This window comes from Salmo trutta, chromosome 3 (genome assembly GCF_901001165.1).
Source record: "Salmo trutta chromosome 3, fSalTru1.1, whole genome shotgun sequence".
NCBI lineage: Eukaryota > Metazoa > Chordata > Actinopteri > Salmoniformes > Salmonidae > Salmo > Salmo trutta.
In genome coordinates this window covers 9,893,299-9,920,204 of record NC_042959.1, presented here as the reverse complement: position 1 = coordinate 9,920,204, position 26,906 = coordinate 9,893,299, and the positions used below count along the sequence as shown (strand labels likewise).

General features: G+C 41.3%; 1 protein-coding gene across 4 annotated transcripts; it reads left to right on the top strand.

The window, feature by feature from the left end:
- Positions 1-398: 398 nt before the first annotated feature.
- Positions 399-26,906, top strand: LOC115167863 (histone-lysine N-methyltransferase PRDM9). 4 transcript variants are annotated; one of them, XM_029722575.1, is made up of 12 exons: positions 399-1,011; positions 1,327-1,395; positions 2,680-2,797; positions 7,305-7,433; positions 14,628-14,716; positions 22,259-22,408; positions 22,534-22,666; positions 22,782-22,910; positions 23,025-23,296; positions 23,384-23,451; positions 25,099-25,289; positions 25,601-26,906. In XM_029722575.1, the coding sequence occupies exons 2-12, from the start codon at positions 1,378-1,380 to the stop codon at positions 26,605-26,607; spliced, it is 2,304 nt and encodes a 767-aa protein (XP_029578435.1). In that variant the 5' UTR covers positions 399-1,011; positions 1,327-1,377; the 3' UTR covers positions 26,608-26,906. The 4 variants fall into 4 exon arrangements, with proteins under 4 accessions (XP_029578435.1, XP_029578426.1, XP_029578443.1 ...); XM_029722566.1 differs by having other exon boundaries at positions 399-1,015; XM_029722583.1 differs by lacking the exon at positions 399-1,011 and having other exon boundaries at positions 1,173-1,395.

The window sequence follows — 26,906 nt, the reverse complement described above, 5'->3', positions numbered from 1 at the left end:
TTATGAATCTCTTGGTAACATGACAACAGCTACAGAACTCTGTGTGCGCCAGATTCAAAATCTGCAAGTGTATTTTTGATTCACAGCAAAATATTCATACTCATAAATGGACTGAAAATAAAATAAATTATACTTACACATCTTATTGAATTTATTCAAATGTCAAGTTACAAGTTTGCTACCATTGTTAAATATTTCACATATCATGATACCAGCTTGCAAAATTGAATTACACATTTGCAATGGTACTTGTAACCACGAATGTCAATGTACTACAACGAAATTCAAAATACAAACTCATGTAGTTCTGTCATCATTATAATCCCATAGATTTAGAGCACAGTTGAAAGGTTAACGCGTTGTACTTTTTAATGTGTAAAATATAATGCCTTGAGAGGGTGAGAAGAGGGTCAAATGCGTATGACTCACAGCATATGCTTGAGAGTTGGCAGTTTAGACTAAACGTATAATTATACATAGAAAGAAACAGTCAACCATTGAGCTCTATCAGCAGCCCAACCTCACATTCAATTCGTGCATATATGTACATATTCTATTCCAGCAGATTTAGTTATTTTTTGTGAATTTTACTTGCGTGATTTAAATCGTGAGAAAATATGCAAATTTATGTCCTACTTAATTCGTGCGAAAAGACACGAATTTAACCAGTAGGTTAAATTTAACCAGCCCAACCTCACATGAAGAGACAGACTGGCTGGACTTGTCAGCACCATGAACAGACTGCAACAACAGCAACACTGGCAAGTGGCAACTGGGCAGAGAGAGTTCAGTCAGTTATTTTCCATCCTCTTTCCCGCCGTTGTATGTCTGGCGCCAGAAATAGGTCTCGCGGATCAGTGGGCTTTGTTTGGCGCCATAAATTGTCTCGCGGATCAGTGGGCTTTGTTTGGCGCCATAAATTGTCTCGCGAAATTTACCTCAGTTCAGAGTGACTGAGTTTTGGACGATCGGATTACATTGGGTAGTTTTTCCAAACAACGGCTTCAAAAGGCAGGTAATTTAGCTAGCTAGCTAGCATACCAGGCTATAACTAGTAAAACATTGATATGTTATTAGCTATATTGAGAATAACTTGTTAGCTCTGGTAATCAACAAGTTTTACTGCTAAATTAAAGTACAGTAACGTACTGTAACGTAGCTAGCTAGCTACTGTGTTAGCTACTATGTATGCACCTAGCTAGTGGGAGTTAGCTAGCTAAAATACTAACGCTAACGTTAGCTAGTTAACCAAAATAGTGAAATTAGCTACCTGTTGGCAAATGAACAGTTGATAATGATATTAACTAACTTCCCTATAATTCGAAGTTATAGCTACAAGTTCTAAAAGGCAAAGAACTTCGAGGGAAGACAGCTAAAATGAGTTCTTCGGAAGAGGTAAGTTGAAAAATGCCTAGCTAGTTTATCAGCTAACGGTAGCTAAGTAGCATAGACAAAGGTACTGATGATGGGACTAAAGGTTGACAAGGGAACAGGACTCCCACGGCTCTTTCGCCGGATCCTGCGGGTTTCTGTCAGGAATGAGATTCAAATTCTAGTCACGTTTCGGACAGGATCAAACAGTCCTCAGGAAAGGGCAGTACAATAACTTTAATAGTTATAAACTTTGTTTTTTGGGCGGAAATATGTAATGTGTGGAGTATTTCATAAAAGAAAAACAATAGTGTAGGCTATGCCTAATATAGTTTACTTAATAGAATTCGATAACAAAATAAATGGTTATTTCCCCTCTCCCCGTTCGCTCCAGTTATAAATTGCCAACCTACTTCAGTTGCAGCCAAGGACCCATCACTAACATTAATATTAAACCCCCAAAAATATGTTTTAGCTAAATTTGATGGAGTTCAGTTGTCTTTGACAACAAAGGAACCAAGTACATGGCTTGTAAAAAATGCTGAGGTTTAATCAAATAGGCTATCAAGCAGAGAGCGGAGAGGAACAAGCAGCCTGAAGCGGCATACTGTAATGTTAGCTGCTCTACTTCCTAACAATTTTACTGTCAAGCTCAATTGTTCTAGTATTTAACCAAACCGAGCCATCTGAGGTGAAGAGTGAAATAAAAATAGATTGACTTATGCAGTACTGCTGCTCGGGTTATTTATTTTTTATTTTCATGTTGTAAATGTCAATGTGTTGTAAATGTTAATATGTGTGCACTGCTCATCTGCAGGCTACAGTTGTATGCCTGTGCTTAGCAGACCATCCTGCTGGGGTTTCTGTCCTCATCCTCCAGCCTTAGTCTATCTACATTTACGTAATTTATAGGATACGTCATAGGCCTACAATCAGTGCATTTAGCTAAAATAGGTAAGACAACCACATATCACAGTCGCATATTGCATTACTGAAATTATTCTCAATACACATTTCTGCGTTCAAAAATGAACATGGGGTGGGAATGATCTTTATCGGGAAGGGACAGTAATATTCCAGGGATATAGAACTGTTGCAGGATCAGGACAGCACAGGAAAACAAATTACAGGGCAAGACAGGACAGGAATTAATTTTCACTCGCATGTCAACCTCTAGATGGGACCACTTTAAAATAGAGAGGTAAAATTTAGCTACGTAGCTACTGTATCTGATATGTTCAGGTGGTTTCTGCTTGTGTCATTTGTAACTGAGCCAACATTATAGTTACACCTGCACACTCCCACTAGGATGATTTCCATGATTTGAAGACCTATTTCTCAAAGATTGAATGGACCCATCTTGTGAAATGTGAGAAAGTTCGGTACAGAAACTTGAAGAGGAACCACCTGGCTATGCTTACTATAGGTAAGTGTCCCAGATATAGCTGAACAGTGACAAAATTACATTTTAGCTAAGATATTATAACTTAACCCACAATAGTTCATCTGTGTCGCTTATAGTGGGAGCAAATAAAGCCTAGTCAGGGTTGCCAGGTCAAGCTGAAATTTCTTGCCCAATGAACACTCAAAACCCACAAGGGCTGAAAAGCAGGCTACAAATGATTTTTTTTGCAGCAGCAAGGGAGGACATGCCATATGTATCCAATAAACCCTTTTTCCATAATGTTATCAAGCGAATTAAGAAGGAATATCAATGTAATATGTAACGACGTAGGCTAAGAAACAAATTATGTTTTCCATCAAAATAATAATTATTGTGAGGTTAAGAATAGGTGGCAAGAGAAAATATAATTTGCCCTTATTAAACTCACCAGATCATTTTCCAACAATGGATGTCAATTTAACTTGTTTTCACTGCTACGATTATTAAGCAATAAGGCCTGAGGAGGTGTGTTATATGGCCAATATACAATGGGTAAGTGCTGTTCTTAGGACATATCCCTTAGCCATGGCATATTGGCCATATACCACAAACCCCTAAAGTGCCTTATTCAGATTCAGAAAACTTTAATGTCCTCAGAGAGGCAATTCATTTTGCAGCAGTCATAAAACATATCACATATTAAAAAAACAACAACAACAAAAAAATTGCAAAGGATGTTTACAAGCAAGTAGGCTGGGTAAGTGCAATTCCATACTTAAAGTGCAAGTGATGAAGGGTAATTAGTCCAACATTTGACTAAGCTGCAGAATTGCATTTGGAATAAAAGAGTACTTGGCCCTATTTTTTTTACCTTATGTAGTCTGTGCCTGTGGCCAGAGCGAAGGAGCTGGAATTCAGGGTGGAGTGGGTGGGAATTTTATTCGCCTTCTGGAGGGCTCTGCCCAGGCGGAAAGATGACAGTTTTTGCTGTTGCTGCCCCATGATTTTTCTGCGAGTCCAGCCATATTCTAGGCATGTAGTCTCCAGATATACTATATATTCTAACAACATACTGTCCACAATGTCTATACACCCATCGCATATACAGTACTAGTCAACAAAAATTGGATACACCTACTCATTCCAGGGTTTTTCTTAATTTTTTACTATTTTCTACATTGTAGAATAATAGTGGAGACATCAAAACTATGAAATAACACATACGGGATCATGTAGTAACCAAAAAAGTGTTAAAACAAATCAAAATATATTTGAGATTTGAGATTTTTCAAAGTAGCCACTCTTTGCCTTGATGACAGCTTTGCACACTCTTGGCATTCTCTCAACCAGTGCCCTTGGAACTGGCTCCAGCAGCTGTCAATATTAATGCTATTATAAACTGGTTACCAATGTAATTAGAACAGTAAAAATAATTGTTTTGTCATACCCGTGGTACACGGTCTGATATACCACCGCTTTCACAAATTAGCATTTAAGGTTCAAACCATCCAGTTTATAATTAAGCAATAAGGCCATGGCTAAGGGTTGTTCTTAGCGCGACGCAACGCAGAGTACCTGGATACAGCCCTTAGCCGTGGTATATTGGCCATATACCACAAACCCCTGAGGTGCCTTATTGCTATTATAAACTGTTTACCAAAGTAATTAGACCAGTAAAAATACATGTTTTGTCATACCTGTGGTATGTGGTCTGATATTCCACGGCTGTCAGCCAATCAGCATTCAGGGCTTGAACCACCCAGTTTATAATTGTAAATAATTCAAATTTCCGCATATGCACAACTAGATAAATCCGACAGGAGAGTTTGAGTAATGAAGTTGGACATAGGATCTCGAAATCTCTGTGCACGAAAACACTTCAAAAAACAAATGTTAGGCTATTTTCTGGCAATTGTGCTGTTATTATGTGCCAGATGTTAAGACTAAAAACCATTATAAATGGCATATTTGCGAGATTGACTTGTTATTTCAATAGGCATGGCTACTGACAAAAATCTGTGTTTATAGTTGCAATTCAACGTTGCCATGGTTTTCTGAGCTAGATGCAGGTAGCCTATAGTCCCTGATAGGATAACAACTAATTTCAGGGGAAAGTCCACAATGAAACTGACACTAAATGTGGAAAATGATACATTTGCGAAAGAGCTGTAACCTTGGTCACGATTGATAACTTCCAATTTAATTAACTAAACATGGGCATTCTGTCACGATTCCCACCGACGGTGGCGCCCCCTCCTGCTCGGGTGGCGCTCGGCGGTCGTCGTCACCGGCCTATTAGCTGCCACTGTTTCCCTTTTTTGTTTTCCCCCTGTTTGTGATTGTGTGCACCTGTTCTTAGTGGGGGTGATTAGCGGGGCTATTAGTGTTAGCTGGTCCGCTTGTTCATTGTGCGGGATTATTTTCCTGTTGTGCTTGGGTTTACGCTGGTGCGTTTGTTTTTTGCGCCGCATGTTTTTTCCCCTGTGTTTGGGACACATTATTTTGTGTGCGCATTATTTCGCTGTTTGGGGTGGCTTGTGTGTGCTCGCCTGTTGCAACTATTAAAAGCCACTACCCAGTGCTCGCTGCTTCCTGCGTTTGATTCCTCACTACGACGCCCGAGCCTAACACATTCATAATTGCATAATAACACAAGGCTACAACAACAAACTGAAGTTATATACTATTTGTTATCTATCCATTTGCCAGCTCCAGGTAGGCTACACAAGTGGCACAAATTGATTTGGTATGATTCCAGTGATAGTCATTTCAACATATGTATTTTATCAAATGGTAGGATACAGTAGCCTACATGACATCAAAAGTAATAGGCTACTTGATGGCCAACAGATGCAAATATATCATTCTCCACATTTAATGTCAATCTCATTGTGGACTTTTTCCCATAACAGAAGGACGCGAGGGAGTTCCATCATTTCCATTTCAAATTTCCACTCGTGCAGTGCTCGAGACCCAAGAATTGAGAATGCCTGTGTCACGGCTGTCAAAAGGAGAGGACCAAGGTGCAGCGTGTGTGTAGTTCCACATTTTATTTACTCTGTGAAACTATGCAATACATCAAATAACTGAATAGACAAAACAACAAACCGTGACGCAGAGGAGAAACAAACTACTCAAAAATAATCACCCACAAAACCCAGGAAGAAAAACCCCTACTTAAGTATGATCTCCAATTAGAGACAACGATGACCAGCTGCCTCTAATTGGAGATCATCCCAAACAAACCAACATAGAAATACAAAAACTAGAACCTAAGAACATAGAAATAGAACACATAGAATAAACCCCCGTCACGCCCTGACCTACTCTACCATAGAAAATAACAGCTTACCATGGTCAGGACGTGACCGCCTGAAACCCTTTGCTTCTCTTGATACAGTTTTCCATAAGAAAAGTCGACATTAGAATGCATTTGACCAATCTAAATAGTCTGCCTACAACTGGTAAAAAGTTGTGACTCTCAACCAGTGCTCTCAACACACACACACCCCTCCGGCTCTCCCCCTCCCCACCACTCACCAGTAACAGCCTGCCGCACTGCCTGATCGTCAGCAGCTGCAGGTCACAGTGAATATATATATTTTTTTAAGAGAAACACAATGGCGACCATGTTGCAATTTAGAAGGAGCCCAAAAAAACGCAACCCGCGGCCAATACATTTTCACCTGCGACATAGTTTTACAGGGAAATTGCAGACATGGCAACCCTGAGCATAGTGGACAGAACAAGCAAGGAGGTGGGCAAAGCCAAGCAAGAGCTAGCGAGGTCTTATTGGCTTATTGTTGCATTTATTTGCATATTTCTGTTAGGGAATGACTGTGAATTTCTGGTGTGTACAAACTCAATTGGAAGTTTGCACTCCTAAACAATGTACTTTAAAAAAAAATTGGTCAAAGCATCAGGTCTATAAAACTTAGTGCACTGTTTTTGTAACAGATTAAAGTTTTGGGAACAGAAACATTTATTGAGATCAGGTGTTTCATCGATGAGTAAATGAGCAGAATGTGGGCCTAGTTTTTCACCTCATTCAATCTCCCTCTAGACTCGACTTCCTATCACAACCATATTTGGTTGTGAGAAAAATGTTCTAAACAGATGCTTCAGCATTATAGCCCCTGTGATGTGTCTGTTACCCTCTTCTGACTGATTTTAGATTCATCACTTACTTTTTTTTTTACTCCTGTCCTACTCCTGTATTGCGTCATGTCTCTACTGTGTGTTGTATTGAGCAGAGTGTCTCTACTACTGTAATATTTCTAAGCTGTGAAATACCTGTAATATAGATGTTTCCTTTTTAGGGTGAATTTGGGTTGAGTTTCTTAAATTGGGTCTCTCCTGGCTCTGCTCAAAAGTGTGACATTGTTCTATAGTCGGTATAGTTTGGTTGCGTTTTGGGCTGTCATAATCATTAAATTATGGAACTTCCTCGTGTATTGAGCAGTGTCTACTGTGTGTTGTATTGAGCAGTGTCTCTACTATGTGTTGTATTGAGCAGTATCTTTGCTGTGTGTGCGAATGTGTCCCTCAGGGCTGAACTCCCCAGTACCTGCTTTTATGAGGAGAGGCAGACCTAAACTGGTGAACAATGCTCCGCTTCTCGCACCCAGTGACTCCGAGGAGGATGAGTGGACCCCTCGGCTGGAGAGATGCCCACCAGGTAGAGCTGTAGTAGTAAATGTGGATGTTATTAGAAGTATCATGTTAGTAGACTGGTAGGACCTACCCAGATACCACTAAGCTAGTAGACAGGTAGATCCTAACCAGATACCACTAGGCTAGTAGACTGGTAGGACCTACCCAGATACCACTAGGGTAGTAGACTGGTAGGACCTACCCAGATACCACTAGGCTAGTAGACAGGTAGGACCTACCCAGGTACAACTAGACTAGTAGACTGGTAGGACCTACCCAGGTACCACTAGGCTAGTAGACAGGTAGGACCTACCCAGATACCACTAGGCTAGTAGACAGGTAGGACCTACCCAGATACCACTAGGCTAGTAGACTGGTAGGACCTACCCAGATACCACTAGGCTAGTAGACGGGTAGGACCTACACAGATACCACTAGGTTAGTAGACAGGTAGAGCTAAAGGAGTGTAAGGTATGCTAAAATAAGTGAAATGGTCTGTGTTACTGCTAGGGCAAACCCATTTTGGTGATGTCTGGTATGTGGAGTCGTTCAGTGGTTTTTACCTGATTAAGTTCTATACCATTGGAAATGAATGTTGAAAGTTCCATTTATATTACTAAAACTTAAAATGATGCTGTTGCTGCTTAATGTTGACAAGACATATTGAGAAATAGTTTTCAAGTTTCCATATCAATAACCAAAATGCAGAAACAGTTTGTGATATATTGAAAACAAACTTTACTATCTACAAATACATTTACAACAACAGTAATCCTGTTACTTGTAATTTTTTAAACAAGCCGTTTATAAACTGCACACGCAACAAAACCGCTGTTGTTTTGACAATTGGCAATAAATGAGAGGGGGGGGGGTATATGCGCTGTGGAAACTACCACAACTCAAAAACCACATGGAGCTGGAGATATTTTTACATCTCTGGTTAGAAGACAACCTGCAGAACAAATTCAGCTATATTTTTGAATATTTCATTTTTATACGAGGGTCACCAAAACAGAAAGAGAAACGCATCGCAGTTTTGTCCACTCATCGATTATAACAGGGAGATGAGGTTTAGAGGTCGACCGATTATGATTTTTCAATACCGATTAATCTGCCGATTTTTTTGGGATTTATTTGTAATAATGACAATTACAACAATACTGAATGAACACTTATTTTAACTTAATATAATACATCAATAAAATCAATTTAGCCTCAAATAAATTATGAAACATGTTCAATTTGGTTTAAATAATGCAAAAACAAAGTGTTGGAGAAGAAAGTAAAAGTGCAATATGTGCCATGTAAGAAAGCTAACGTTTAAGTGCCTTGCTCAGAACATGGGAACATATGAAAGCTGGTGGTTCCTTTTAACACGAGTCTTCAATATTCCCAGGTAACTAGTTTTAGGTTGTAGTTATAGGAATTATAGGACTATTTCTCTCTATGCGATTTGTATTTCATATACCTTTGACTATTGGATGTTCTTATAGGCACTTTAGTATTGCCAGTGTAACAGTATAGCTTCCGTCCCTCTCCTCGCTCCTACCTGGGCTCTTACCAGGAACACATCGACAGCAAGGGGAACAACCAGTCCAAGTCTCAGAGCGAGTGACGTTTGAAACGCTATTAGCGTGCACCCGCTAACTAGCTAGCCATTTCACATTGGTTACACCAGCCTAATCTTGGGAGTTGACAGGCATAAACAGCGCAATGCATTGCGAAAGCTGCTGGCAAAACGCACGAAAGTGCTGTTTGAATGAATGCTTACGAGCCTTAGGTCATTAACTTCTCTAGGGTAGGGGGCAGTATTTTGACGTCCGGATGAAGGCGTCCCCAAATTAAACTGTCTGCTACTCAGACAGTAGGATATGCATATTATTAGTAGATTTGGATAGAAAACACTCTGAAGTTTCTAAAACTGTTTGAATGATGTCTGTGAGTATAACAGAACTCATATGGCAGGCAAAACCCTGAGAAAAATCCAACCAGGAAGTTGAAAATCTGAGGCTTGTAGTTTATTAAATTGATTCCCTATTGAAACTACAGTGACTTAGGGGTCATTTTGCAGTTCCTAAGGCTTCCACTAGATGTCAACAGTCTTTAGAACGCTGTTACAGGCTTCTACTGTGACCTGGAAGGGAATGACAGTCATTTCAACCGGAGTGCCATTAGATCATTCATGCGCGTGCCCGTCAGCGGGAGGTGCTTTGTTTTTCCTTTCTGAAGACAAAGGATTTGTCCGGTTGGAATATTATCAAAGATGTATGATAAAAACATCCTAAAGATCGATGCCATACATCGTTTGACATGTTTCTACAAACTGTAGTATAACTTTTTGGACTTTTCGTCTCAACAAAATGCGCGAGCATGGCGCATTTGGATAACTCGTCTGAACGCGCAAACAAAAATGAGGTATTTGGACATAAATATGGAGTTTATCGAACAAAACAAACATTTCTTGTGGAAGTGGGAGTCCTGGGAGTGCATTCCGACGAAGATCAGCAAAGGTAAGTGAAGATTTATAATACTATTTCTGACGTTTTGACTCCAGAACTTGGCGGGTAACTGTATAGCTTGCTTTGATGGCTGAGCTCTGTACTCAGAATATTGAAAAATGTGCTTTCGCCGTAAAGCTATTTTGAAATCTGACACAGCGGTTGCATTAAGGAGTAGTATATTTATAATTCTTTCAATTACTGTTGTAAAGTTTATCAATATTTTGATGAGTATTTTTGTAAATTGATGTCCTCATTCATCGAGAGTTTTGGTGGCAATACATTTTCTGAACATCACGTGCCAATGTAAAATGGGGTTTTTGGATATAAATATGAACTTTATCGAACAAAACATACATGCATTGTGTAACATTGAGTCCTGGGAGTGTCATCTGATGAAGATCGTCAAAGGTTAGTGATTAATTTTAGCTGTATTTCTGGTTTTTGTGATACCTCTCATTGCTTGGAAAATGGCTGTGTGGTTTTTCTTGTGAAGTTGATGTCCTAACATAATCTAATGTTGTGCTTTCGCCGTAAAGCCTTTTTGAAATCGGACAATGTGGTTGGATTAACGAGAGTCTTATCTTTAAAATGGTGTATAATACTTGTATGTGTGAGAAATGTTAATTATGAGATTGTTGTTGTTTTGAATTTGGCACCCTGCTATTTCACTGGCTGTTGAATAGTGTGTCCGGAAACTATCATCTCGAAAACAATTTTTTTTTTTTCTTTCAGTGAAATATGGAACCGGTCCGTATTTTATCTAACGGGTGGCATCCCTAAGTCTAAATATTCCTGTTACATTGCACAACCTTCAATGGTATGTCATAATTATGTAAAATTCTGGCAAATTAGTTCACAACGAGCCAGGCAATGAACGCAAGAGCAGTGACACAATTTCATGTTAGCAGGCAATAGTAACAAAATATGCAGGTTTAAAAATATATACTTGTGTATTGATTTTAAAGAAAGGCATTGATGTTTATGGTTAGGTACATTGGTGCAACGACAGTGCTTTTTTCGCAAATGTGCTTGTTAAATCATCACCCGTTTGTCGAAGTAGGCTGTGATTCGATGAGAAATGAACAGGCACCGCATTGATTATATGCAACACAGGACACGTTAGATAAACTAGTAATATCATCAACCATGTGTAGTTAACTAGTGATTATGTTAAGATTGATAGTTTTTTACAAGGTAAGTTTAATGCTAGCTAGCAACTTACCTTGGCTTCTCGCTGCCCTTGCGTAACAGGTAGTCAGCCTGCCATACAGGCTCCTCATGGAGTGCAATGTAAGGCAGGTGGTTAGAGTGTTGGACTAGTAACCAGAAGGTTGCAAAAACGAATCCCCCCTGAACAAGGCAGTTAACCCCCGTTCCTAGGCCGTCATTGAAAATAAGAATGTGTTCTTAATCTGACTTGCCTAGTTAAATAAAGGTGTAATTTTTAAATCGGCAAATCGGTGGCCAAAAATACCGATTACCGATTGTTATGAAAACTTGAAATCGGCCCTAATTAATCGGCCATTCTGATTAATCGGTCGACCTCTAATGAGGTTGCACTATCAGGTATCAAGGTAAGACCCAGATGCAGACCGTGTCGAAGTAACAATGTTTATTACAGCAACCGGGACAAAGGTACAGGACGGCAGGCATGCTCAGGGGCAGGCAGAGTGGTCAGGTACAGGGTCAAAAACCAGGAGAACAAGGGGGAAAAAAGACTGGGGAAAAGCATGCACTGACACAAACCCGCTGGTTGACTTGACAAACAAGACGAACTGGCAACAGACAAACAGAGAACACAGGTATAAATACACAGGGGAAGATGGGCGACACTTGGAGGGGGTGGAGACAATCACAAAGACAGGTGAAACAGATCAGGGTGTGACGTGCACTTCCTGCTAAAACTAACACAGCTCAAAAACAACATTGCATCTGGGAATAATGTGTATATCACTGGTTAGACAATTTGTAGAAGACAGCTAGCTACATTTTGATTAAAGTGGGTCGCCAACACGGTAAGTGTAACATAATGCTTTTTTTTTGTAAATCACTTTCATCGATATCATGCTGAAATCAATAGAAAGGGGGGCAAACTCTTGGGTTGTAGCATTGTTAAAACTAACACTATTCAAAGTCCACATGGAAACTTTGCAGGTAGCCTAGCTGTTAATAAGAGTGTGGGGCCAATAACTGAAAGGTTGCTGGTTCAAGTCCACAAGCCAACTATGTGAAAAATCTCTGTGCTCTTGAGCAAGGCACAACCCTAATTGCTCCTGTAAGTCGCTCCGGATAAGAGTGTCTGCTAAATGACCCCGTGTATGTGTGTGCATATATATATATATCAAAAGCTCGGGTTGCCCAGCCCGGCTAAGATACAATCTTCGGCAGAATCATTCGCAAGGAGATTCCTGCAAAAATATTATTTGAAGTATGTTAGGATGAAAGTAATGAAGCAAACTCGCAGATTTGTTCAGCAATCACATTTTATATACAGTGGGGAGAACAAGTATTTGATACACTGCCGATTTTGCAGGTTTTCCTACTTACAAAGCATGTAGAGGTCTGTCATTTTTATCATAGGTACACTTCAATAGTGAGAGACAGAATCTAAAACAAAAATCCAGAAAATCACATTGTATGATTTTTAAGTAATTAATTTGCATTTTATTGCATGACATAAGTATTTGATACATCAGAAAAGCAGAACTTAATATTTGGTACAGAAACCTTTGTTTGCAATTACAGAGATCATACGTTTCCTGTAGTTCTTGACCAGGCTTGCACACACTGCAGCAGGGATTTTGGCCCACTCCTCCATACAGACCTTCTCCAGATCCTTCAGGTTTCGGGGCTGTCGCTGGGCAATACGAACTTCCAGCTCCCGCCAAAGATTTTCTATTGGGTTCAGGTCTGGAGACTGGCTAGGCCACTCCAGGACCTTGAGATGCTTCTTACGGAGCCACTCCTTAGTTTCCCTGGCAGTGTGTTTCGGGTTGTTGTCATGCTGGAAGACCCAGCCACGACCCATCTTCAATGCTCTTACTGAGGGAAGGAGGTTGTTGGCCAAGATCTCGCGATACATGGCCCCATCCATCCTCCCCTCAATACGGTGCAGTCGTCCTGTCCCCTTTGCAGAAAAGCATCCCCAAAGAATGATGTTTCCACCTCCATGCTTCACGGTTGGGATGGTGTTCTTGGGGTTGTACTCATCCTTCTTCTTCCTCCAAACACGGTGAGTGTAGTTTAAACCAAAAAGCTCTATTTTTTTCTCATCCGACCACATGACCTTCTCCCATTCCTCCTCTGGATCATCCAGATGGTCCAGAGGAGAAACTTCAGACGGGCCTGGACATGCGCTGGCTTGAGCAGGGAAACTTCAGACGGGCCTGGACATGCGCTGGCTTGAGCAGGGGGACCTTGCATGCGCTGCAGGATTTTAATCCTTGACAGCGTAGTGTGTTACTAATGGTTTTCTTTGAGACTGTGGTCCCAGCTCTCTTCAGGTCATTGACCAGGTCCTGCTGTGTAGTTCTGGGCTGATCCCTCAACTTCCTCATGATCATTGATGCCCCACGAGGTGAGATCTTGCATGGAGCCCCAGACTGAAGGTGATTGACCATCATCTTGAACTTCTTCCATTTTCTAATAATTGCGCCAACAGTTGTTGCCTTCTCACCAAGCTGCTTGCCTATTGTCCTGTAGCCCATCCCAGCCTTGTGCAGGTCTACAATTTTATCCCTGATGTTCGTACACAGCTCTCTGGTCTTGGCCATTGTGGAGAGGTTGGAGTCTGAGTGTGTGGACAGGTGTCTTTTATACAGGTAACGGGTGCAGTTAATACAGGTAATGAGTGGAGAATAGGAGGGCTTCTTAAAGAAAAACTAACAGGTCTGTGAGAGCCGGAATTCTTACTGGTTGGTAGGTGATCAAATACTTATGTCATGCAATAAAATGCAAATTAATTACTTAAAAATCATACAATGTGATTTTCTGGATTTTTGTTGTAGATTCCGTCTCTCACAGTTGAAGTCTACATATGATAAAAATAACAGACCTCTACATGCTTTGTAAGTAGGAAACACTGCCGATTTTGCAGGTTATCAAATACTTGTTCTCCCCACTGTATATATATATTGGTTAGCTGAGAACCTGTAGAAAGCTTCTATCTAGACTGTGTGGCCAGCAACATTTTAAAAGAATTCCACGAATTATCAGTGCCATTTGAGAAAGAAAATGGTAACGACCCCAGCGTGTATTAACAAAATCAACAGTATAAAACCAAAGATATTAATCTGTTATGTATTTGATCTTTTGTCATTGTGTGGACTGTAAACATTTATACTAACATTACCAATCTGAGGTAAAAAGGACGTGTATTTCCCCCCAGTTTGATGTTAAAATGTGGGGTGTAAAGTAGTAACCTCTTCATAAAAAGTAGTGTAACACACATTAATTAGATATGGCAAAATGGTTCAATATCTGATGTTAGGATGATAGTAATGAAGCAAACTCACAGATTTGTTCAGTAAATCACATTTCTCACTAGTTTAACCATTTTAGAGATAAAACATGTTTATTCCTGAACACAATTTAACCTGGCGCTTTAGACTAGAGCGTCCAAAGGATCTGCTGCAAGCTGAACGTTAGACGTCCCTAATAGAAGAGGTCTGTTAGTTGCCAGGTAAGGCTTATATTAGTTCTCTGATCTGTCCCCACAGCACCACGGAGCTTCCGACCCCCAACCAGGAGACCAGCAGTGTCTCGGGGAGTACCTCAGCCTGACAATCCTGCTACACCTACAGTCCAGGTAAGTGTTTTGTAAAAAGTACCTGCACAGGTAACTGTTTTTTAAAATACCTGCACAGGTGCATACTATTATATCTGGTGAGTTTTTGTTTCTCTTCAGCACTACACTAGCAGATACTTGTGCTCTCAAGGTGCTATGAAGTGTGAACCAATGAATTAAATTATGATGCCTTCAGAAAGTATTCATTCCCCTTCACTTTTTCCACATTTTGTTGTGTTATAGCCTTAACCTCTCTGGGGTATGTGGGACGATTTCGTCCCACCTACGTAACAGCTACTGAAATTCCAGTGGCGCGATTTTTGAATCGTTAGAAATACTATTACTTCAATTTCTCAAACATATGACTATTTTACAGCTATTTAAAGACAAGAATCTCGTTAATCTAACCCCACTGTCCGATTTCAAAAAGGCTTTACAACGAAAGCAAAACATTAGATTATGTCAGCAGAGTGCCCAGCCAGAAAAAATCAGACAGCCATTTTTCAAGCTAGCATATAATGTCACACAAACCCAAACCACAGCTAAATGCAGCACTAACCTTTGATGATCTTCATCAGTTGACACACCTAGGACATTGTGTTATACAATACATGCATGTCTGTTCAATCAAGTTCATATTTATATCAAAAAACAGCTTTTTGCATTAGCATGTGACGTTCAGAAAACGCATAACCCCCGGCAAACTTACGTTGAATTTACTAACAGTTTGCTAAATTACTCACGATAAACGTTCACAAAAAGCATAACAATTATTTTAAGAATTATAGATACATTACTCCTCTATGCACTCGATATGTCCGATTTTAAAATAGCTTTTCGGATGAAGCACATTTTGCAATAATCTAAGTACATAGCCCGGCATTACAGGGCTAGCTATTTAGATACCCACCCAGGTCAGCATCCACCAAAATCACATTTCCTATAAGAAAAATGTTCTTACCTTGCTTGTTCTTCATCAGAATACACTGCCAGGACTTCTACTTCAATAACAAATGTAGGTTTGGTCCCAAATAATCCATCGTTATATCCAAACAGCGACGTTTTGTTCGTGAGTTCTAGAATGCTTCTTCACGGTCTCGCGCATGGCGCATTGGCGTGTCAAAAATGTCTAAATATTCCATTACCGTACTTCGAAGCATGTCAACCGCTGTTTAAAACCAATTTTTATGCCATTTATGTCGTAGAGAAGTGATAATATTCCGACCGGGAGTATGCATTGAGCCTAAACAGCCGAATAAAATTTCTCCTCAGAAGCGACTCATGCACGCGCATCATTCAAAGGTCCTCTGAGCATCCACTTACAAAAGGCGATAATCTGTTTCAACCTGAGGCTCCCTCGTAAACCTTCATGTTTTTCGCGGGCTCTGAGAGCCTATTGGAGCCCTGGGAATTGTCACGTTACAGCTAAGATCCTTACTTTTCAATAAAAAGATGCAAGACGCACGACTCCTTGTCAGACAGGGTACTTCCTGCTTGAAACCTTGTCAGGTTTTTGCCTGCCATAGGAGTTCTGTTATACTCACAGACACCATTCAAACAGTTTTAGAAAATTCAGAGTGTTTTCTATCCAAACCTGAACAATAATATGCATATTCTAGCTTCTGAGTTGGTGTAGGAGGCAGTTAAAAATGGGAACATATTTTTCCAAAATTCTCAATACTGCCCCCTGGCCCAGACAGGTTAATTCAAAATTGATTAAATATATATTTTTCTTACCCATCTACACACAATATCCCTTAATGATGAAGTGAAAACGTGTTTTTAGAAATGTTAGCAAATGTATTGAAAAGGAAAACCGAAATATACCATTTTCATAAGTATTCACAGCTGTGAGTCTTTCTGGGTAAGTGTCAAAGAGCTTTGCATACCTGGATTGTACTATATTTGCCCATTCTTAAATTCTGTCAATTTGATTGTTGATCATTGCTAGACAGCCATTTCCAAGTCTTGACATAGATTTTTCAAGCCTTTTTTTTTTTTTTTAAGTCAACTAACTAGGCCACTGGAACATTCAATGTTTTGGTAAGCAAATCCAGTTTAGATTTTGTAACGCCCTGATCTGTTTCACCTGTCCTTGTGCTTGTTTCCACCCCCCTCCAGGTGTCGCCCTTCTTCCCCACTTATCCCCTGGGTATTTATACCGGTGTTTTATGTCTGTGTGCCAGTTCATCTTGTTTGTCCAAGTCAACCAGCGTTTTGTCTCCGCTCCTGCATTTCCCCAGTCTCTCTTTTTCTCGTCCTCCTGGTTTTGACCCCTGCCTGTCCTGACCCTGGGCCTGTCTGCCGTCCTGTACCTTGGCCCCACTACTCTGGATTATTGACCCCTGCCTTGACCTGTTGTTTGCCTGCCCCTGTTGCAATAAACATTGTTACTTCAACACAGCCTGCACTTCGGTCTTACCTGAAACCTGATAGTACAAACTGGCCATGACTGACCCAGCAGACCAGCTCTGCAACGCCATCTCCTCCCAAGGGGCCCTCATTGGTAGACACGAGGAGTTGCTTTGTGGTCTGATGGAAGGGTTCCAGGACGTGGCCGACCGTCACGACCTAGCATTGGACGCTTTGCGGGAGCAATTCCGTGGGTTGCCTACCACGACAGTAACCTCCCAGCCCCTCAGTAACCCGGCTGGTAACAGCGCCATCACCCCGGTTTCCCGGGAATCCCGCTTACCTCCCCTGGAGCGCTACGATGGAGATTCCAGAACCTGCTGGGCCTTTCTCTCCCAGTGCTCCCTCGTTTTCGAGCTGCAGCCGCCTTTGTTCCCCTCAGTCCGCTCGAAGATAGCGTACATTATTACGCTGATGTGCGGGAGGGCACTCCCCTGGGCCACGGTGGTGTGGGAGCAACAATCCGCCATCTGCCTCAGTCTGGAGGTATTCGATTGCAGTGCCAATTGCTCACTCAAGGATCCCACCTTGCATCTGATGAACTCCGGGAGTCCCCGAGAGGATCAGAGCTTACCCGAGTTCCTCCAAGAGCCTCCGAAGACTGCCAATTTGCCCTTTCCCGAGCCGCAGCAGCTCGGCCGGGCTAGGCTGTCTCCAGCCGAATGCGTACGCACACTTAACACCCAGAGTTGTCTGTGTTGCGGTACTGCCGGTCATTGTGTCTACCAGTCCCTTCAAGAGACCTAGCTCATGGGTAGGATTGAGTACTCTGGTGGGTCTTAAAGATAATGTTGCTTCTCCCCCTACTCGCCCCCCTCTCCATGCCACCCTGTTGTGGGGCGACCAGTCCAAGTCTCTCCAGATACTCATCGACTCGGGTGGCCAATACGAGTCTAATGGATGTTACCCTGGCATCCGAGCTGGGCATCCCCACTCAACCCCTCTCCGTTCCCGTGGATGTTAGAGTGCTGGACGGGTGCTCTACAGTCGTGGCCAAAAGTTTTGAGAATGACAAATATAAATTTTCACAAAGTCTGCTGCCTCAGTTTGTATGATGGCAATTTGCATATACTCCAGAATGTTATGAAGCGTGATCAGATGATTTGCAATTAATTGCCAAGTCCCTCTATGCCGTGCAAATGAACTGAATCCCCCCAAAAAACATTTCCACTGCATTTCAGCCCTGCCACAAAAGGACCAGCTGACATCATGTCAGTGACTCTCTCGTTAACCTTTTACGGCTAGGGGTTCCGCAAGCAGAACGTTTCGACAACATCCGGTAAAATGGCAGAGCGCGAAATAAAAAAATAAATATTAGACATTTTTAACTTTCATACATTCACAAGTGTAATACACCAAATTAAAGCTTAACTTCTTGTTAATCTAGCCACCGTGTCAGATTTCAAAAAGGCTTTACGGCGAAAGCAAACCATGCTATTTGAGGACAGCACCCCATCAAACAAACACATGACAATCATAATTCAACCCGCCAGGCGTGACACAAAACTCAGAAATAACGATATTATTCATGCCTTACTTTTGAAGATCTTCTTCTGACACTCCAATATGTCCCATAGACATCATAAATGGTCCTTTTGTTTGATAAATTCCGTCGTTATATCTCCAAAATGTCAATTTATTTGGCGCGTTTGATTCAGAAAAACACCGGTTCCAACTTGCGCAACATGACTACAAAATATCTAATAAGTTACCTGTAATCTTGATCCAAACATTTAAAACAACTTTCCTAATACAACTTTAGGTATTTTTTTAACGTAAATAATCATTAAAATTTAAGATGGGATAAACTGTTCAATACCGGACGAAAACAAAGTGGAGCAAGCTTTCAGGTCACGCGCCCCAACCACAACAGTACACTAGACTCGACCCTCGTTCTGAACAGCCATACTTCTTCATTACTCAAAAGAAAAACATCGACCAATTTCTAAAGACTGTTGACATCCAGTGGAAGCGATAGGAACTGCAAGCAAGGGCCTTAGAAATCTAGATCCACATAGAAAACCCATTGAAAATACTGTCACCTCAATAACAAAAAAATTCCTGGATGGTTTGTCCTCGGGGTTTCGCCTGCCAAATAAGTTCTGTTATTCTCACAGACATTATTTGAACAGTTTTAGAAACTTTAGAGTTTTCTATCCAAATCTACCACTTATATGCATATCCTAGCTTCTGGGCCTGAGTAGCAGGCAGTGTACTTTGGGCACGCTTTTCATCCAAAATTCCAAATGCTGCCCCCTATCCTAAAAAAGTTAACACAGGTGTGAGTGTTGGCGAGGACAAGGCTGGAGATCACTCTGTCATGCTGATTGAGTTTGAATAACAGACATAACGCTTTGTATTCAGGACATGAAGTACATTTATTTGCCATATTACTCTTACTTTAATGCCATGTTGGATGTTTTGGAATCTTTTTTTTTTATTCTGTAGAGGCTTAGTATTGTGGAGTAACTATATTGAACAAAAATATAAACATGCAACAGTTTCAAACATTTTGCAGAATTACAGTTCATATAAGGAAATCAGTCAATTAAAATGTATAAATTTGTCCTTAATCTATGGATTTTACATGGCTGGTCAGGGGCGCAGCATAGTGTGGGCCTGGGAGGGCATAGGTCCACCCACTTGGCAGCCAGGCCCACCCAATAAGAATTAGTTTTTCACCACAAAAGGGCTTTATTACAAACAGAAATACTCTTCAAATGAACATCAAATTCTCTGGCAACAGTGCTGATGGACATTCCTACAGTCAGCATGCCAATTGCATGCTCTCTCAAAACTTGACACATCTGTGGCATTGTGTTGTGACACGACGGCGCATTTAGAGTGGCCTTTATGTTGTCCCCAGCACAAGGTGCACCTGTGTAATGATTATGCTGTTTAACTCACTTCTTGATATGCCACACCTGTGAGGTGGATGGATTATCTTGACAAAGGGTAAAATGCTCACAAACGGGTGTAAACAAATTTGTGCACAACATTTGAGAGAAATCAGCTTTTTGTGCGTATGGAACATTTCTAAGCTGTGAAATGTTTCCATCCCCTCTGGCAACTGAGTTAGGAAGGATGCCTGTCTTTGTAGTGACTGGGTGTATAGCTACACCATCCAAAGTGTAATTAATAACTTCACCATGCGCAAAGGGATATTCAATGTCTTATTTTTTTTTACCCATGTACCAATAGGTGCGCTTCTTTGCGAGGCACTGGAAAACCTCGCTGGTGTTTGTGGTTGAAGCTGTATTTGTAATTCACTGCTCGACTGAGGGACCTTACAATTGTCTGTATGTGTGGGGTAAAGAGTAATTCAAAAATCATGTTAAACACTTATTGTACCACCATGCAACTTCTGTGACTTGTTAACCTCTCTAGTACATGTGGGACGAACTCGTCCCACCTACGTAACAGCCACTGAAATCCAGTGGCGCGATTTTTGAATCGTTAGAAATGCTATAACTTCAATTTCTCAAACATATGACTATTTCACAGCTATTTAAAGACAAGAATCTCGTTAATCTAACCCCACTGTCCGATTTCAAAAAGGCTTTACAACAAAAGCAAAACATTAGATTATGTCAGCAGAGTGCCCAGCCAGAAAAAATCTGACACCCATTTTTCAAGCTAGCATATCATGTCACATAAACCCAAACCACAGCTAAATGCAGCACTAACCTTTTATAATCTTCATCAGATGACACACCTAGGACATTGTGTTATACAATACATGCATGTCTGTTCAATCAAGTTCATATTTATATCAAAAACCAGCTTTTTACATTAGCATGTGACGTTCAGAAAAAGCATAACCACCGCAAACTTCCGGTGAATTTACTAACAGTTTGCTAAATTACTCACGATAAACGTTCACAAAAAGCATAACAATTATTTTAAGAATTATAGATACATTACCCCTCTATGCACTCGATATGTCCGATTTTAAAATAGCTTTTCGGATGAAGCACATTTTGCAATAATCTAAGTACATAGCCCGGCATTACAGGGCTAGCTATTTAGATACCCACCCAGGTCAGCATCCACCAAAATCACATTTCCTATAAGAAAGATGTTCTTACCTTGCTTGTTCTTCATCAGAATACACTGCCAGGACTTCTACTTCAATAACAAATGTTGGTTTGGTCCCAAATAATCCATCGTTATATCCAAACAGCGACGTTTTGTTCGTGAGTTCTAGAATGCTTCTTCGCGGTGTCGCGCATGGCGCATTGGCGTGTCAAAAATGTCTAAATATTCCATTACCGTACTTCGAAGCATGTCAACCGCTGTTTAAAACCAATTTTTATGCCATTTATGTCATAGAGAAGTGTTAATATTCCGACCGGGAGTATGCATTGAGCCTAAACAGCCGAATAAAATTTCTCCTCAGAAGCGACTCATGCACGCGCATCATTGAAAGGTCCTCCGAGCATCCACTTACAAAAGGCGATAATATATTTCAACCTGAGGTTCCCTCGTAAACCTTCAGTTATTTCGCGGGCTCTGAGAGCCTATTGGAGCCCTGGGAATTGTCACGTTACAGCTAAGATCCTTACTTTTCAATAAAAAGAGGTAAGACGCACGACTCCTTGTCAGACAGGGTACTTCCTGCTTGAAGCCTTGTCAGGTTTTTGCCTGCCATAGGAGTTCTGTTATACTCACAGACACCATTCAAACAGTTTTAGAAAATTCAGAGTGTTTTCTATCCAAACCTGAACAATAATATGCATATTCTAGCTTCTGAGTTGGTGTAGGAGGCAGTTAAAAATGGGAACATATTTTTTCCAAAATTCTCAATACTGCCCCCTATACCAAAGAGGTTAAGCACATTTTTACTCCTGAACTTATTTAAGCTTCCCGTAACAAAGGGGTTGAATACTTATTGACTTAAGACATTTCAGCTTTTCATTTTTTATTAATTTGTGAACATGTTCAAAAACCTTAACGTTATGGGGTATTGTGTGTGTGTGTGTGTGTGTGGGCCAGAGACCAAAACTACATTTTAAATTCAAATGTGGAAAAAGACAAGGGGTGTGAATACTTACACTGTGTATCAGGTTCTGTAGGAAATTGCCACACTGTAGATGAAGAGGGTTAACAGTTCTGTCTAGTCATCATTGTGATATTTGTCATAACGCTCAGCCCCTCAGTGGTGAGGAGGCAGGACCCAGTAATATGGGGACAGAACCACCCCAGCCATTCCTGGAGGAGCTGACTGAAGAAGTGGTCTTCCTCAGAGACGGCAGCACAGCAGACACACACAGTGGAGAACAGGAGGGGCTAGGAGACAAGGTGTGTGTTACTGTCATACACACAACACAACACACAATCTTTTCATTAATGATGCTACAAAACAAAGGCCAAGTGATGACACACAGACCCAGTGGTCAGTTTGAACCCTCCTCTCCTCTTTCCAGGAGGGTCAGAGTGAAGCAACCTCCAGCACCAGTGGAGGGGAGACAGGGCGTTCCACTCAGGGAGGAGGGGCAGACACCCCAGCTCTCACTCAGAGAGGGACTCCCTTGTTGCACCCCAAACCATCAACCTCAGGTAACAGGGACAGACATGAATAGACTGTTAAGAGTTTGATATTAAGATTGTATTTGGTCTGAGAGAAAAGATGGGGCACATTGACTTAAGCGTGTGTGTGCATTGTCTGCACCAGGTCTGTCTAAGAGAGAGTGGCTGGAAAGGCAGAAAGCACTGAACACATACAAGCGCGGTAGAAACCTGAGAGACAGACCAAGAATCACTTACACAGAGGAGGAGGACCCCAAAGATGACCACTACCTCTGTGAGTCATGTTATCTTTCTCTCTCAACCACTCTGGTGTTTTACATTTTGAATGCGTCTTCATCATCATGAAAACTGATGTTTAACATGTTCTGTTTATCTTTCTCTCTCTCAGACTGTGAGGACTGCAAGTCTTTTTTCATGGAGGAGTGTGAGCTTCATGGTCCTGCCTTCTTCGTCCCTGATATCCCTGTCCCCTTAGGAGCCCCTGATAGGGCCAGACTCACCCTGCCATCCGGCCTGGAGGTCAGGACATCCAGCATCCCTGAAGCAGGACTGGGTGTGTTCAACCAAGGAAACACTGTGCCTGCAGGAGCCCACTATGGCCCTTATGAAGGAGAGATCACAGACAAGGACCAGGCCATGGAGAGTGGATACTCCTGGGTGGTGAGAGGAGTGTGTGTGTCATTGGTCTGTGCTTACATTTTTTCCAACCTGATCAAAACTGTAAATATGAATTGTTGTTTTCCTCAGATCTACAAGAGCAGACACTGGGACGACTACATTGATGCTGGGAGAGACACTCACTCCAATTGGATGAGGTGAGCAACACTGAAGCGCAGAGGAAGTCTCACAGTCCTCTTCCTCCTCTTTCTCTCTAAGTACGGAGGAAGTCTCAGTCCTCTTCCTCCTTCTTTTTCTGTACCTACCTACCTGTCTCATACTCTATTTGATAGCTGATAATCTTAACCCCTGTGCGGCCTCGGACATCCAGCGAAAAATCATATCGCCATTAGCATAACAAAATGTAATACTTTTTTTTCTTCACATTTTTTTAAAAATTATATCGTTTTATAGATACACCTCTCTTGAATTGAACCACATTGTCCAATTTCAAAAAGGCTTTACAGCAAAAGCAAAACATTAGATTATGTTAGAGGAGTACATCGTAAAAGTAGCCACATAGCCATTTTCCGACCAACCACATGCATCACAAATAACCAAAAAACAGCTAAATGCAGCACTAACCTTTTACAAACTTCATCAGATGACACACCTAGGACATCATGTTACACAATGCATGCATTCTTTTGTTCGATAAAGTTCATATTTATATATAAAAACAGCATTTTACATCGGCGCGTGACGTTGACTAACTATTTTCCCTCAAATGCATCCCGGGAAACAGCGCTACAATTTACTCAATTACTATTCAAAAACATTTTAAAAATGTAATATTGTCATTCTAAGATTTATAGATGAATATCTCTTGAAAGCACCTGTAATACCAGATTTAAAAATAACTTTACTGGGTAATCACACTTTGCGATAAAAGGGGATGCGATACTCAGAAAATTACCAAGTAAATACAGCTCTGCGCCTTCTTGGAACAATCGCATATCACATCTAATCTTGTATACTATTGTCAATAATCCCTTACCTTTGGTTGTCTTCATCAGAAAGCACTTCCCGGTATCCCAGGTCCACAACAAATGTATTTTCGTTCGAAAAAGTCCATCCTTTATGTTCCATTAGCTTGTTGTTGTTAGCGCGTCTGAAGGCTGATCCAAAACCTTCGTCGGCCGCGGGACAGCCATTTCGAGAGAAAAAAACAAAACAAACATTTTTCCCCCATTTAGGTTCGTTCAAACATGTCAACCGTTGTATAACATAAATATCCAAGGGCCTGTTTCAACAAGAGAGCCAATAAGATTTGAGGGGGACGATTGTATTATGTTTCAAAACGTTTCCAAAGGAGGGGGTAGACAGGGCCGCCGGCGTCATAATGGTGATGGCCCTCCTCATGTGACCAATTTCAACAGCGTGTCATTCTGTCAGTTTCCACAGTAGAAGGCTCAAACCACTTTGTAAAGACTGGGGACATCTAGTGGAAGCAATAGGAAGTGCTCAATGAACCATAGCTCACGGTGTGATTAATAGGCAAAGATGTGAAGTTGAGTCCACAATTCAGAATTCCACTTCCTGTTTCGATCGGTCTTGGGGTTTTGACTGCCATATGAGTTCTGTTATACTCACAGACACCATTCAAACAGTTTTAGAAACTTTAGGGTGTTTTCTATCCACAAGTATTAATTGTATGCATATCCTAGCTTCTGAGTTTGAGTAGTAGGCCGTTTAAAATGGGCACAAATTATTTTCAAAATGCGCTGTGGAGCCCCCTATCCTAGGGTAACGCCAAGAGGTTAATGTATTTCTTGAACATTATTAACCCTCTACTTCTCTCTCAGGTATGTGAACTGTGCTCGTAGTGAAGAAGAACAGAATCTGGTGGCCTTCCAGTACAGAGGAGGGATTCTGTACCGCTGCTGTAAGCCCATAGCTGTTGGAGAGGAGCTGTTGGTTTGGTACGGAGGGGAGTACGCCAGAGACCTGGGCATTGTCTTCGACTACCTCTGGGACAAAAAGAGCTGTGCTAAAGGTACTTTACTCTCTCCCCTTAACCTCCTCTCTTCATCCCTCTCTCTCTTCCTCTGGAACAACACGAGCACTGCCCTTGCTACATCCTCCTCAGTTCACTCCTCTTACATTCATTTTATTTACTTCATATTACATAATTATTACTTATTTCTCAATTGAAACTCATCATTGATGTTAAATATATTTTGTGTTGTGTATTATCATACTGGTCCTGAGTTCTCTGTTCATGTCAGGTGTGTTAGAAAAATAATGATTATGCACGTTGTGAACTTGATTTAATTACTATTTCTCTCTCCCCTCCATCTCTCACAGATGTGAACGTTGAGTCTTTCCAGATCTTCTCGTGTTCTGGCTGTCCGTTCTCCTTCACCTCTCAGATCTTCCTCATCAAGCACATAAAGAGATGTCACCATGATGAGTATGTCAGACTGTTGAGAAGTGGAGAGATCAGATCGGAGAATCTCATGTCCTCCAGCAGCTCAGAACACCATGGAACCACCACAGGTTCATTCAACCCAGCTCCCACCAGGAAACAGAGAGAGACGGACAAGCCACGACCACACCGTTGTTCTCAGTGTGGGAAGAGCTTCAGTCAGTCAGGAAATCTAAAGCTACACCAGCGCATTCACACAGGAGAGAAGCTGTTTCGCTGCTCTCAGTGTGGGAGGAGCTTCAGTCAGTCAGGACATCTAAAGATACACCAGCGCATTCACACAGGAGAGAAGCTGTTTCGCTGCTCTCAGTGTGGGAGGAGCTTCAGTCAGTCAGGACATCTAAAGATACACCAGCGCATTCACACAGGAGAGAAGCCGTTTCACTGCTCTCAGTGTGGGAAGAGCTTCAGTCGGTCAGGATGCTTAAAGATACACCAGCGCATTCACACAGGAGAGAAGCCGTTTCACTGCTCTCAGTGTGGGAAGAGCTTCAGTCGGTCAGGATGCTTAAAGATACACCAGCGCATTCACACAGGAGAGAAGCCGTTTCACTGCTCTCAGTGTGGGAAGAGCTTCAGTCGGTCAGGATGCTTAAAGATACACCAGCGCATTCACACAGGAGAGAAGCCGTTCCACTGCTCTCAGTGTGGGAAGAGCTTCAGTCTGTCAGGATGCTTAAAGATACACCAGCGCATTCACACAGGAGAGAAGCCGTTTCACTGCTCTCAGTGTGGGAAGAGCTTCAGTCAGTCAGGATGCTTAAAGATACACCAGCACATTCACACAGGAGAGAAGCCGTTTCACTGCTCTCAGTGTGGGAAGAGCTTCAGTCAGTCAGGACATCTAAAGACACACAAGTGTTCTAAAAAGAGTAAAGAACTTTAGATTTCTCTTTGGGACGGTGATGTAACACTGATAGAACATTACACTTACATCACTGTTACAAGAAATATAAAATATGAATTATTTTTATATCAATTATGGTATTTGTGGAACTTTCAACTAACAGTTTTTTTAAAATTTGTTAGGCATAAATGTATGAATTGTATTTTATGGTATGAACAAAGCCATTTTACATAAATGTTATATGTGTAAATACTAACGACAGTTTTTATTAAACTGAAATGTATACCTTCCAAGTTATAAACATGTGATAATAAAATACACCTTTTGTGTTAGTCTTG